At 42.1% G+C, this 12072-nt stretch overlaps 1 protein-coding gene across 1 annotated transcript in view; it reads right to left on the bottom strand.

The window, feature by feature from the left end:
- Positions 1-9134: 9134 nt before the first annotated feature.
- ATF7IP2 (activating transcription factor 7 interacting protein 2) overlaps positions 9135-12072 on the bottom strand; it is a 62638-nt gene continuing 59700 nt past the window's right edge. The window contains exon 12 of the mRNA XM_045286054.1: positions 9135-10644. Coding sequence (XP_045141989.1) covers positions 10231-10644 — 414 coding nt within the window. The 3' untranslated portion in view covers positions 9135-10230. The remainder of the gene's footprint in view (positions 10645-12072) is intronic.

Raw genomic sequence — 12072 nt, 5'->3', positions numbered from 1 at the left:
TAGTTACTGCCAAGGATTCACTGAAATGTCCCTGTCAACAATTTGAACTCCAAAATTCAGGTCCATTAAGAAAAAGTCATGGATGTAGAATCTATTTTGACACATAGAAGCCCTACAGGAAACATTAGAACTGCCTCTGTGGATTTCCAAGGCTGTAAATCTATAGGAGAAGAAAACGGCATCTCTCTCCTGAGGAGTGGATGGGGGGTTGAGCTACTGACCAGTTAGCGTCCCAAAGTGTAATTCCCTATAGCACCAGGGCTTCCTACATCGAATTGCACTTCCCCTATGTTGAATTATAGTTTAATACCCAATGCTATTGTTAACCTCAACATCACCTTTACTGGAGACACATGTGTTAGACTGTGGCCTCCTGGGGATTGTTAGCCACCCTCCAGTACCAGGCCTTAATTGAACTCAACTCATAACATCCAACAGCCAAGTCCACAGAGCACTTGTATCTCAAGATGCTGAGGTATTTGTATGTACTGATTTAGCTATTCATTCCTACATGGATAATGACCTGGATACTATGAAGTCTTACCAGGCAAAGCAAACCTATTGCCTAAGTACATAAAAAATGGCACCCCACCCCACCCTACCCCCACTTTGTACTAAACTCAGGCACCCTCTGTCTTAGGTTGAGTTAACTGGAAACGCAAAGTCAGTGGTGCTTGTGTATTCATGCATGTTGTTGGGAGGTGCTAGTGAGCCCATTCCGACCCATAGCGACCGTACGTACCACAGAGGAAAATACTGCCTGATCCCGTGCCAGCTTCGAAATTGTCTTACGTTTGAGTCCATCGATGCAGCCTCTGTGTCAATCCATCTTGTTTGTCGAAGGCCTTCCTCTTTTCGCTGCCCTTCTACCTGTACCAAGCATGATGTCCTTCTCCAGGGACTGGTCTCTCCTGACAACATGTCCAAGGTACGTGAGACGAAGTCTCACTGTTATGGCCTCTCTAAGGAGCATTCTGGCTGTACTTCTCTCGAGACAGATTTGTCTGTTCTTTTGGCAGTCTAGGTCTTTGCAGTCTTCTTCACCAGCACGTCATTCAAATGCATCACTTCTTCGGTCTTCCCTATTCAATGTCCCACTTTCCCAAGCATAGGAGAAAATTGAAAATGCCATGATTTGAGTCAGGTGCACCTTAGTCCTCAAAGTAACATCTCTGCTTTGCAGCACTTTACAGAGGTCTTGCGCTACAGAGTTACCGAATGCAACGTGTCATTTGGTCTCCTGGCTGCTACTTCCGTGACTGATTATGGATCCTAGCAAAATGAAATCCTTGACAACTTCGATCTTTTTCTGTTTATCATGATGTTGTAATCCACACCGAAGGCTGCAATCCTTGGTCTTTATCAGCAAGTCGTTTAAGTCCTCCTCATTTTCAGCAAGCAAAGTTGTGTCATCTGCATATTACAGGTTGTTAATAAGCCTTCCTCCCATCCTGATGGCATATTTCTACTTCATGTATCCCAGCTTCTCTGATGATGTTCTCAGCACACAGATTGAATAAGCGTAGTGAGAACATGCGACTCTGATGCACACTTTTCCTGATGTTACACCATGTTCTGTTTGCACAACTGCTTCTTGATCCATGTACAGGTTCCACCTGAGCACAATATAGTGTTCTGGGATTCCCATTCTTTAAAAAAAATCATTTTATTGGGGGCTCTCACACCTCTTATAACATTCCATACATCAATTGTGTCAAGCATATTTGTACACTGGTTCCCATTCTTCTTAAGGCTATCCATGGTTTGCTACGGTCCACACAGTAAAATGCCTTAACATAGTAAAACACAAGGAAACATCTTCCTCGCATTCTCTGCTTTCAGCCAAGATCTAGCTGACATCAACAGTGGTATCTTTTCCCATGTCCTCTTCTGAATCCAGCCTGAACTCTGGCAGCTGGCACCCATTCTTGGATGATCCTCCACAAACTTTTACTTTCATTTGATAGTCACGAGATTTTTCTCTAATTTGAGCATTCTGTTGGGTTGCCTTTCTTTGGAATCGGTAGAAATATGGAGCAAGTCCAGTCAGTTGGCAAGGTAGCTGTCTTCCAGATTGCCTGGCACAGATGCGTGAGGGCTTCCAGGGCTTCTTCAGCTTGTTCAAACATTTCAGTGGGCATCCCATCAATTTTTGGAACTTTGTTTTTGGTTGCTGCTTTCAGTCCACTTGGAACTTCTTTCGTTAGCAGCAGTAGTTCTTGCTTGTCTGCTGCCTCCTGACATGAAGGCATGTTGACTGATCTGTTTGGTAGAGACTGTGTATTCTTTCCACCTTCTTTTGATGCTTCCTGCATCATTCAATATTTTGCCCAGGGGGAGGGGGGAAAAAAGGAAAATGAGCTGATTCCGGGAACCCAAGAGGCAAGCGAATTTTGGGAATGATGAGGGCAACAAATGTACAGCTGTGCGCTACACAATTGATCTATGTATTGTGATGAATTTTATGAGCCCCAATAAATTGATTTAAAAATATATTTTGCCCACAGAATCTTTCAATATTGCAACTCAAGGCTTGAAATTTTTCTTTAGTTTCAGCTTAAGAAATACTGAACATGTAGCATCTTCCTTTCTGGTTTTTCTAACTCTATGGCTTTGAACATTTCATTATACTTTGTCTTCTCAAGTGACCCTTTGCAATTTTCTGTTCAGTTTTTTACTTCGTTATTTCTTCCATGTGTTGTAGCTACTCTACGAATAAGAGCAAATTTTGGTCTCTTTTGATACCCACTGGTATCTTTTCTTTCTTTCATGCCCTTTTAATGATCTTTTGCTTTTTTCATGTAACACCCACCCACACACACACACACACACACACACACACACACACACACACACTTGTCACCAAAGACTGCAAGCCCACGCCAGCTTTACTTTCCTCCTGCTTTGACCACTCCGACCAGTAGCTCGAGCTGAGGGGTGAGGAATGTGCAGAGCTTTAATTGAGGTTGTGAGCCTGCACTCTCATCTGTGTGTCTCAAAGAAGGATATTCTATGTAACTGCACAGCCCATCACAACAAATGAAATCACTCATCTCCCGTTAACCCCTCAGAAATGCCATTCTATTCTCCTTCCTTCCCTCCACAGTGTACTATCCCACCCCTCTCTGCTCTCACTCCGATCCCTGGCCTTCTTGTGGTCTTCAAAGTCTCATCTTTTGGTGTGAAAACCACTTTTCCTTTTCTTTGTTTTTCCTTATAACAAGAGTGTCATTGACTATTTATCTTTGTGAAGTTGACTAACTTGGGTAAGCATAATGTTCTCTAGTTTTATCCATGTCTCGAAATGTTTAAAAGTCAGGATTATTTTTCATCGGTGCATAATATTCCACTGTATGAATATACCAGCGTTTGTTTATCTATTCCTCTACAATCAAAGGTTTTGGGTGTTTGCATCTTTTTGCTATTATCGAAATTGCTGCAATAAGCATAAGTGTGCATATGTCTGTTCATGTTTTGGTCTTTATTTCGTTAGCGTGTATACTCAGTGTAAGGATTGCAGGATCATCGGGTAATTGTATTTGCATTTGTTGAAGGAAGTGCCACACTAATTTCCATAGTGGTCATACAACACCATCACCAATGGATGAGCATTCCAATCTCTCCACATCCTCTCCAGCATATATCATTTTCTGTTTGTTTTTAATTTTGCTAAAAGTGTCTGCGTGAGGTGGCATCTCATTGTTTTATTTTGTATTTTCTCTTATTGCTAATGAACTGAAACCTTTCTTCATATGGTGTTGGCCACCTAACTGTCATCTTCGATAAATTGTCTATTCATGTTGTGTACCCATTTTTAATTAGGTTATTTGTATATTTCTTGTTAAGCAAGATGCTGTAGTTTTCAGAAATTAGCCCTTTCTCTATCATTATTAAATTTTTTTCCACTGTGTTCTTTTTTAATTAATGGAATCCTTTAATGTGTATAAATGTCGTATTTTAAGAAGGTACCTGTCCTGTACTTTCTCTTCCATAGTGGGGATATTGTTCATTATGTTCGATAGTGTATTTGTGCCTTGTGGTAGGGCCCTTCAGTTTATCACTATTTTTCCATTGGTTTTCATGTATGCTGTTCTTGTTGTCATCCATAACTCATCAGGTCTATTGTCATTAGTATTCAATGAATCAAGTATCTTCTTGAAATGTTCTCGAAATTCAGGTGGGATAGACTCAAGGTCATATTTTGGCCCTTGTGGACCTGTTTTAATGTTCTTCAGCTTCGACCTGAGCAACTGAGGGTCTGTTCCAGTCAGCCCCGGCACGGATTTAGCTGCTGATATTGCGTCTCCATCATCTCTTCGCATAGATGTAATCAACTTTATTTTTGTGTATTCCATCTGGAGAATTCCTTCTGTGATGCTGAAAAAAGGTATTTGCTATGAACAAATCGTTGTTCTTATAAAATTCTATTATGTGATCTCCAGCGTCATTTCTATCACAGTAGCCATATTTTCCAACTACTGTTCCCTCTTCTTTGTTTCCAACTTTTGCATTCCTATTGTGATAGGTAAGTTTATTGTTCTAACCTGGCCAATAGGAACATATGGGATTAATAAGGTCACAGTTTGATTTGAAGGCAAAGAGATAAATGGCTCGGCAAGCCCCACCCCCGTTCTCTCTTACTCTCTGGTGATTAGACCAGTGTGTGGCTGCTTTAACTAGTTCTCTGCCTCAACTTGTGAACTACACTACCTGTGGAACAGCTAACCTGTGGATCATGTCGCTAGAGCTTGAGGTTCCTTCGAGACCTGCTTTGCCACGCTGCTAGGGTATACTATATATCGTTTGAACTTGAGGCTGTCAGAGTTCGATATCCCATCCAAGCCTGCTTCTCTAAGATCCTGAGCTGCTGACTGTTGGTGACCTACCTTGCTGTCAGCTGCCTGTGGTTAGACTGCCTGCATTGCTCAAGGGAAGACTCAGCTGTATGGTTTCTTGACCTTGGACCCAGCAGCCCTCATGAGTTGAAGAACTTCCAGCATATTAACTGTTCCACAGAAGTGAGCTGAACTGAGCCCTCTGTACTGTTGTTATAATTAATTAGCTGTTATATTTCATGCTGTGTGTGCATGAGTATGTACATATATATATATATACATATATACTTATACACACACACACAGCATGAAGGCGTATTGTCAGAGTACCCATCCTCTAACAATATCAGGGTCCGTAGGAGCAATTGTATGGCGAGAATATATAAAGATCATAGTAAAGCCATAGAGCAGTGCTTCTCAACCTTCCTAATGCCACGGCCCTTTAATACAGCTCCTCATGCTGTGGTGACCCTCCAATCATAAAATTATTTTCATTGCTACTTCATAACTGTAATGTTGCTACTGTTATGAATTGGGCAACCCCTGTGAAAGGGTCGTTTGACTGCCAAAGGGGTCGAGACCCGCAGGTTGAGAACCACAGCTATCCAGAATAGGAGAGAAGATACAATAAAGGAGTCAGACACATTTTATGGTAGCATTCTCACCTATGGGGTGGCCATGATCTCATCAGCCAGGTCCACGAAGAGAGAGGGAAGAGGAGAGACCCTCTTTATTTTTGATCAAGGCCTATATATATTTAGGGCTGTGCAAGCCCCCTTGATTACAGGTAACCACATATGTCACAGGAAGGGGTTGTGTCATGGGCACAATGGGAGGGGATGGTCTAAGGGTGTAAACGCAATAGGAAGAGGAGGGATAGGGGTACACATGTGACAGGATGGGTGGATCCTAGATTCAAGATGGCAGCCTAACCTTAGATGTCCTTGAGCTGGCTAGACTTATTCTGAGCTCCCCTTCAGGAAAGCAATCCACTATCCTTATCAGCAGGGAGTGAGCCCCACCAATGGTGGGACAGACAATAGGCTCTGATTGCTCTATATGGCTAAATGCCTTCAGGGAGAATACCTCTAAGCAGCAGAATTCACAATGTGCTGGCAAACGGCATGACAACCTGGAGAGAAATCTTTTTGTATCCCACACAGTATAACTAATGGACAAATGGTGGCTATTCCTGCATAAGGAGACCTTTATATCTAGAAAATGGCTCATACAGAAGCAGGCAAATCCAAGTCCATGAAGGCTGTAAGTCAGTGGGTCATATGTTAGACTCTCCTAATTCACGAAGTTGCAGGACTGACAAATTCAAAAGAAGGATGACCACAGGAAGGTGGGTTAAGAGGTGAAATGAATCCAAGGTGGCAGCAGGTTGCATGGCAGGCCTCTGACAACTCCCAGGTTCAGCAGGCAATATGGCAAGATGTTGGCTCAAGTACCAAATGCCAAAGACTGGTGAACCAGATGTATCCCATTATGGAGTTGATTACATGTTAGGTCACATCCTGGGAAATTATTAGAGTTTAATTATTAAAACTCTGAGAATCCTAACCCAGCCACATTGACACACAAAATCTATCTGCATATGGAACGGTTATCTACTTATAACAGAATGCTGGCCTGGGAATAAAAACATTCCCGTCCCACAGAAAACACCAGAAACAACATAATCTGTGCTCCTTCTAGGTATGTATTTTTACGTGGGGGGGATCAGATTATCCTGCTTAAAAAAAAAAGACCAAACTCAAGTAATGACTCCCACAGTTGGGCATTATTCTGTCTAGATGGATAGGGACATGATCAATGACTCTTGTGAGTCATTGTGAGTTCCTTAAACCCAGCAGTACATTGACAAAGGGGTGCTGAGGTTCAGGCTGGATTCAGAAGTGGGCATGAAACAAAGGATATCATTGCTGATGTCGCGTGGATCTTGATGCAAAGAAGAGAATACCAAAATGATGTTTACTGACTATGGAAAGGCATTTGACTATATTGGTCATAACAAACTATGGATAGCCTTGAGAAGAATGAGAATTTCAGAACACTTTATTGCGCTCATCAGAACGTGCTTGGTACATGGAGCAAGAGGCAGTTGTGTGAACAGAACAAGGGCATATTGCATGGTTTACATCAGGACAGGTGTGTATCAGGCTTGTGTCCTCTCTCCATACTTACTCAATCTGTATGCTGAGCAAATAATCGGAGAAGCTGGACTACATGCCACCAGGATTGGAGGAAGGCTTATTAATGACCTGTGATATGCAGAGGGCACAACCCCCTTGCTGACACTTGAGGCACTTGCTGATAGAGATCAAGGATGGGTGTTTCTCTGAGTCCTCTCACCAGTTTATAGCACCCCTGAACTGGAGAGATTTGCGAGTGATCTAGTACCATGTGGTACGAGTGGCTTTGCCAAGTCTTCAGAATCCCTTGCTAAGATCGTGCTAGCAACTCAATGGACAGAAAACCAAAACTCTCACAACTGGAGCAATAGTGAACATCATGATCGAAAACAGCATCTTGGTCGAAAACAGAGAACTCCAGAGAGAAGTGTGTCGAGTATGTGAACGCATTTAACTAGGTGAATTATAACAAATTAGGGATAACACTGAAGAAAATGGGAATTTCATAAGACTGATTGTGCTAACGCAGAATCTGTACATGAATCAAGAGGCAGTTGGTAGAACATGATCAAGAAGGAAAAGTAATTCAAAATTTGAGAAGGAATGGAGCAGGGTTATATCCTTTCACCTTATGTTTTCAGTTGGTATGCTGAACAAATAATCTCAGAAGCCAGACTATATAAACAGGCATCAAGGTTGGAGACTTAATAACAACCTGCAAATAGATAACATAACTTTGGTCTCTGAAAATACAGCTTGAAGCTGTGAGAGAAAAACATTCTTCACATGTGCACTGATAAAATGATAGATGGCAGAATTGATGCTGTCAATTATCTAGTTATACTTGGATCCATAGTATATGTCCATGGAAGCAGAAGTCAGTAAACGATGTATTACACTGGGAAAATCTGCTGCAAAAGACTTCTTTAAAGTGTTAAAAATGCCATCATATCACTTTGGGTGCATCTGACCTAAGCCATGGTATTTTCAACTGCTTCATACAGACGAAAACGCTGGACGACAGGAAGGCTGAAGAAGTGATGCATTCAGATTACGGTGTGCGGTAGAAGGTTGAATATACTCACCACTGCCAATGACGGTGAGGCTTCATCTCACGTACTTTGGACATGTCGAGAGACCAGTCCCTGGAGAAGGATGTCATGCTTGGTAGAGGGGTAGCAAAAAAATCAAACCAAAAAAAAGGAAGGGCTTTGACAAAATGGATTGACACAGTAGCTGCATTAATGGGCTCACATACAAGCACAAAGGCGAGGACAGCACGGGGCTGGACAGTGTTCCGTTCTGTTGTACAGAGTTGCTGGGTCAGAACAGACTCCACAGCACCTAGCCCTCATGCCATGGAATCAGTTCTTAATATGCTAATGTGACCTACCGAAAGAAGGACCAAATCAGTCTAGGAATACAACCAGGGCATTCCTAAGAAGCAAGGATGGCAACACTTTGACTTATTTTGGATGTATTATTAGGAAAGATCACTTGCCAGAAAGAGATGTCATGCTTGTAGAGGGTCAAAAACAAAACAAAATACCACGAGAAACTCAACATCGATCCAATAAGCTCAGTGATGGGCTCCAACGTTATCAATGCTCGTGAAGATCGTTCAGGACAAGGTCATGTTTTATTGTTATAGACCAGACCACCATGGGTCAAAACCAACTCAATGACAAGGAATGCAAGTACACAAAGTGCACTTGTATATTCAAAGGATGATATTGCGGGACGGTTAGCTCTCCATATTATGTAACTGCACTATTGGCCAGACTGAGATATTTCTTGTCCTTAGGCAAAAATTGAGAATATTGCTCCTCTCCCCAAAGGGCAGAAAGTCAAATGTCGTAAAATGTCTCCTTTGTCCTAGTGCCCCGCTCTTATGTAACTATAAAAAAATCCAGATGATCTTCAGATTGGGAGTGCCTTTCACTTGGATAATAGGCACCCACATCTAAGTATCCAAGTCTTTGCCCTTGGCTTAATGAGTGAAGATCTGGTCTACCTCAATTGCAGGATAACATTTTCAATGAGCGACTTCTTTGTTCTAAGATGCAGGAGGCCCCACTGTCCTTAGCTTTTAATAAGACCTCAAGAGCTTATCAATTCCAGTGTAGAATCTGTCTTGTTTTGGTAAAAAAGTAAAGGCAGGTAAAGTTGAAACCATGTTTTATTAATGAAGATGTTGAGGCATTCACAATGTACCAAGAAAAACCATTCATTTTATTTATTCCTTTTTCCTCTCCTATCTTTAAAATTCCAGAGCCTCTGAAGCCTTAACTTCCACTATGGAACATGAAAGACCGTCCCTCCCTGAGCCTCTTATTCACAGTGTTAGGGTTATTTTTGTATTCTCAAGGTTCCTAGACAGCTGTCCAGTTTTTCTCTACGGGGTCTCTAATTGAAACCATCAAGTCTGTGACTGTAGACTTTCTTGGGCTATTTGTTCTGTGTTTCCCCAGACAGAAGGACACGTTAGGGGCCCTGAGTGTTGTGCTGGTAGCAGTACAGAGCACTGGTGTCAGCCGGAAAGTGGGCACAGGGACACATTAGAGAATCAGCAAATTAAAGCCTTAAATCTAAGGTGCACAACTCCCTTGTCCTCAACTCACAGAGTGGGATCATGCTTTTTATGAAAGATGCTGCATGTTTTGTGTACATAGCACACAATGTTTAACACACTTTATGTAAGTATACAAACAGATTTAGGGAAAACTTCCAGACTATTTCCCCATATGATTGATATAGCCAAAATAAAAATACAGGGAGGGCACAAATTCATAGCCCTTGCAGAATTTGAGCACAAAATGGGAAGACAATTATTTTCACAAAGCCTTGGTGGATAAAAATCCCAAGGATAATCTGCCCTCTGTAAAGGGCTGTTTTTTCCCCTACAGCTCTGATAGCCATAGGCAGGCCACCAAACAATTATTCCAAAGAAAGAGTGGCTGCTTTCATCCACTCTATGGTTATCACAGCTGTTGTTCCCAACATTGCTTAGTGACGTGGGTCCATGACAGTGTATGCTTTCAAACATAGCCAGTGGGTTTTTTAATGAAGATAAAGGAAATCATGAAATTGTAAGGTACGCCACTTACAACACATGGAAGAAGACTGTCCCTACACAGTGGGTTCACAATCTCAACTGGCTCTTTTAAGTGACCAATAGTGTCAGAGTAACATTATAAACAAATAACTCAAATATGAAAAAAACAATATATATTACATCATTATTGAAGCCTTGTCTTTTAGGGAAGATTTTCAGAAAATCCAGGGATAGCTTTTATATCAGAAAAGGGTCCATATCGCCCCAAAATGTCTTTTGATTGAACAGTAAAATAGTATTTATTGGAGAAAAAAAATTGAGATAAAGTACAGGCCATTGGGAGTGGTAAAGCTTTAATTTCTCCAATTTTCTTCCAAAACAGCTTATCATTCGAGTTGTCATGGCAGAGGAAGAGGTGGTAGCTCTCCACAGGAGCGCACTTGGGATTGATTTTGGTGATATTCCAAGTCAGGGCAAAGCCTCTGGGTTTCAGCACCCGTTTTACTCTGAGCTCAGGCTTCTGGGGAGGAAGTGTCTTTCGAATTTTGTCTACCAGCTCAGGTTGTAGTGATGGAGCTTCTGGGAGAGGTGGCAGGTGCTCAAAAGACTCGGGAACCTAAAAACACATTTGCAAAAAAGTTTAGTGAGCTAGCTTGGTAGGTACTGTTTTAATGTGGTCGACTGCAGTTATAGAAATATATACATGTTTCCCATTCCTCAAACCATTCATCAATAAGAACATGAGGAGGTTTCAGCAATATGTGAGGTCACCTAAGAAGATAAATGGCAACATATATATTGTAAGATGGTGGTTGTTACATGCCTTTGAGTCAATGCCTACTAGTGAACTTACTGGACAGGGCAGAACTGCCCCATGGACTCCACACTCACTGTGGACTCAGAGCAACCTTATAGGGCAGGGTAGAATTGCCCCCTGGTCAGTTTCCAAGACTGTAACTCTTTAAGGGAGTAGAGAGCCTCATCTTTCTCCCTCCGAGTAGCTGGTGGTTTCAAACTGCTGACCTTGAAGTTAGCAGCCCAATGTGTTACCACTACAGCACCAGGATTGGACTCCTGAAACTGCCACATAGTGTTTCCAAGCCTGTAATCGTTCTGGAAGCAGATTGCCACACTTTTCTCTCATGGAGTTACTGGCGGGTTCAAGCCACCAACCTTTTGGTTATTAGCTGCACCAAGAGGGCTCCTTCATTAGTGGTTTGGGAAATGCAATCAAAATGACAATGAGGTTAGCATTTCACACCTACACAATGACTATAATAATACATATGGAGGATAATTGTTGATAAGGATATGGAGAAACTGGAACCCTTGTATGCGACTATTCCAAAACTACAAACTCACTGCCATCAAGTCAGTGCCCACCTGCAGAGACACTGAAGGGTTAAAACCTGCCCCTGCGAGTAGCTGAGACTGGAACTCTACAGAGCGGCCAGTGGTTTCCATTGCTGACCTGGTGGTGAGCAGCCAAATGTGTAAGCACTTCACCACCAGGGCTCCTAGGAATATGAAAACAGCTTAACTATTGGGGGAAAGGGTTTGAAGGGTTCCTTAAAAAAATCAAACAGAGACCGACCATATATATATATATGGTCGGTCTCTGTTTGATTTTTTTAAGGAACCCTTCAAACCCTTTCCCCCAATAGTTAAGCTGTTTTCATATTCCTAGGAGCCCTGGTGGTGAAGTGCTTACACATTTGGCTGCTCACCACCAGGTCAGCAATGGAAACCACTGGCCGCTCTGTAGAGTTCCAGTCTTAGCTACTCGCAGGGGCAGGTTTTAGCCCTTCAGTGTCTCTGCAGGTGGGCACTGACTTGATGGCAGTGAGTTTGTAGTTTTGGAATAGTCGCATACAAGGGTTCCAGTTTCTCCATATCCTTATCAACAATTATCCTCCATATGTATTATTATAGTCATTGTGTAGGTGTGAAATGCTAACCTCATTGTCATTTTGATTGCATTTCCCAAACCACTAATGAAGGAGCCCTCTTGGTGCAGCTAATAACCAAAAGGTTGGTGGCTTGA

This window comes from Echinops telfairi, unplaced genomic scaffold (assembly GCF_000313985.2).
Source record: "Echinops telfairi isolate 266 unplaced genomic scaffold, ASM31398v2 ScPeMD7_5;HRSCAF=22, whole genome shotgun sequence".
In the NCBI taxonomy this organism is placed as follows: Eukaryota; Metazoa; Chordata; class Mammalia; order Afrosoricida; family Tenrecidae; genus Echinops; species Echinops telfairi.
The sequence above is the reverse complement of the archived record's forward strand: the minus strand, read 5'-3'. Positions and strand labels throughout refer to the sequence as shown.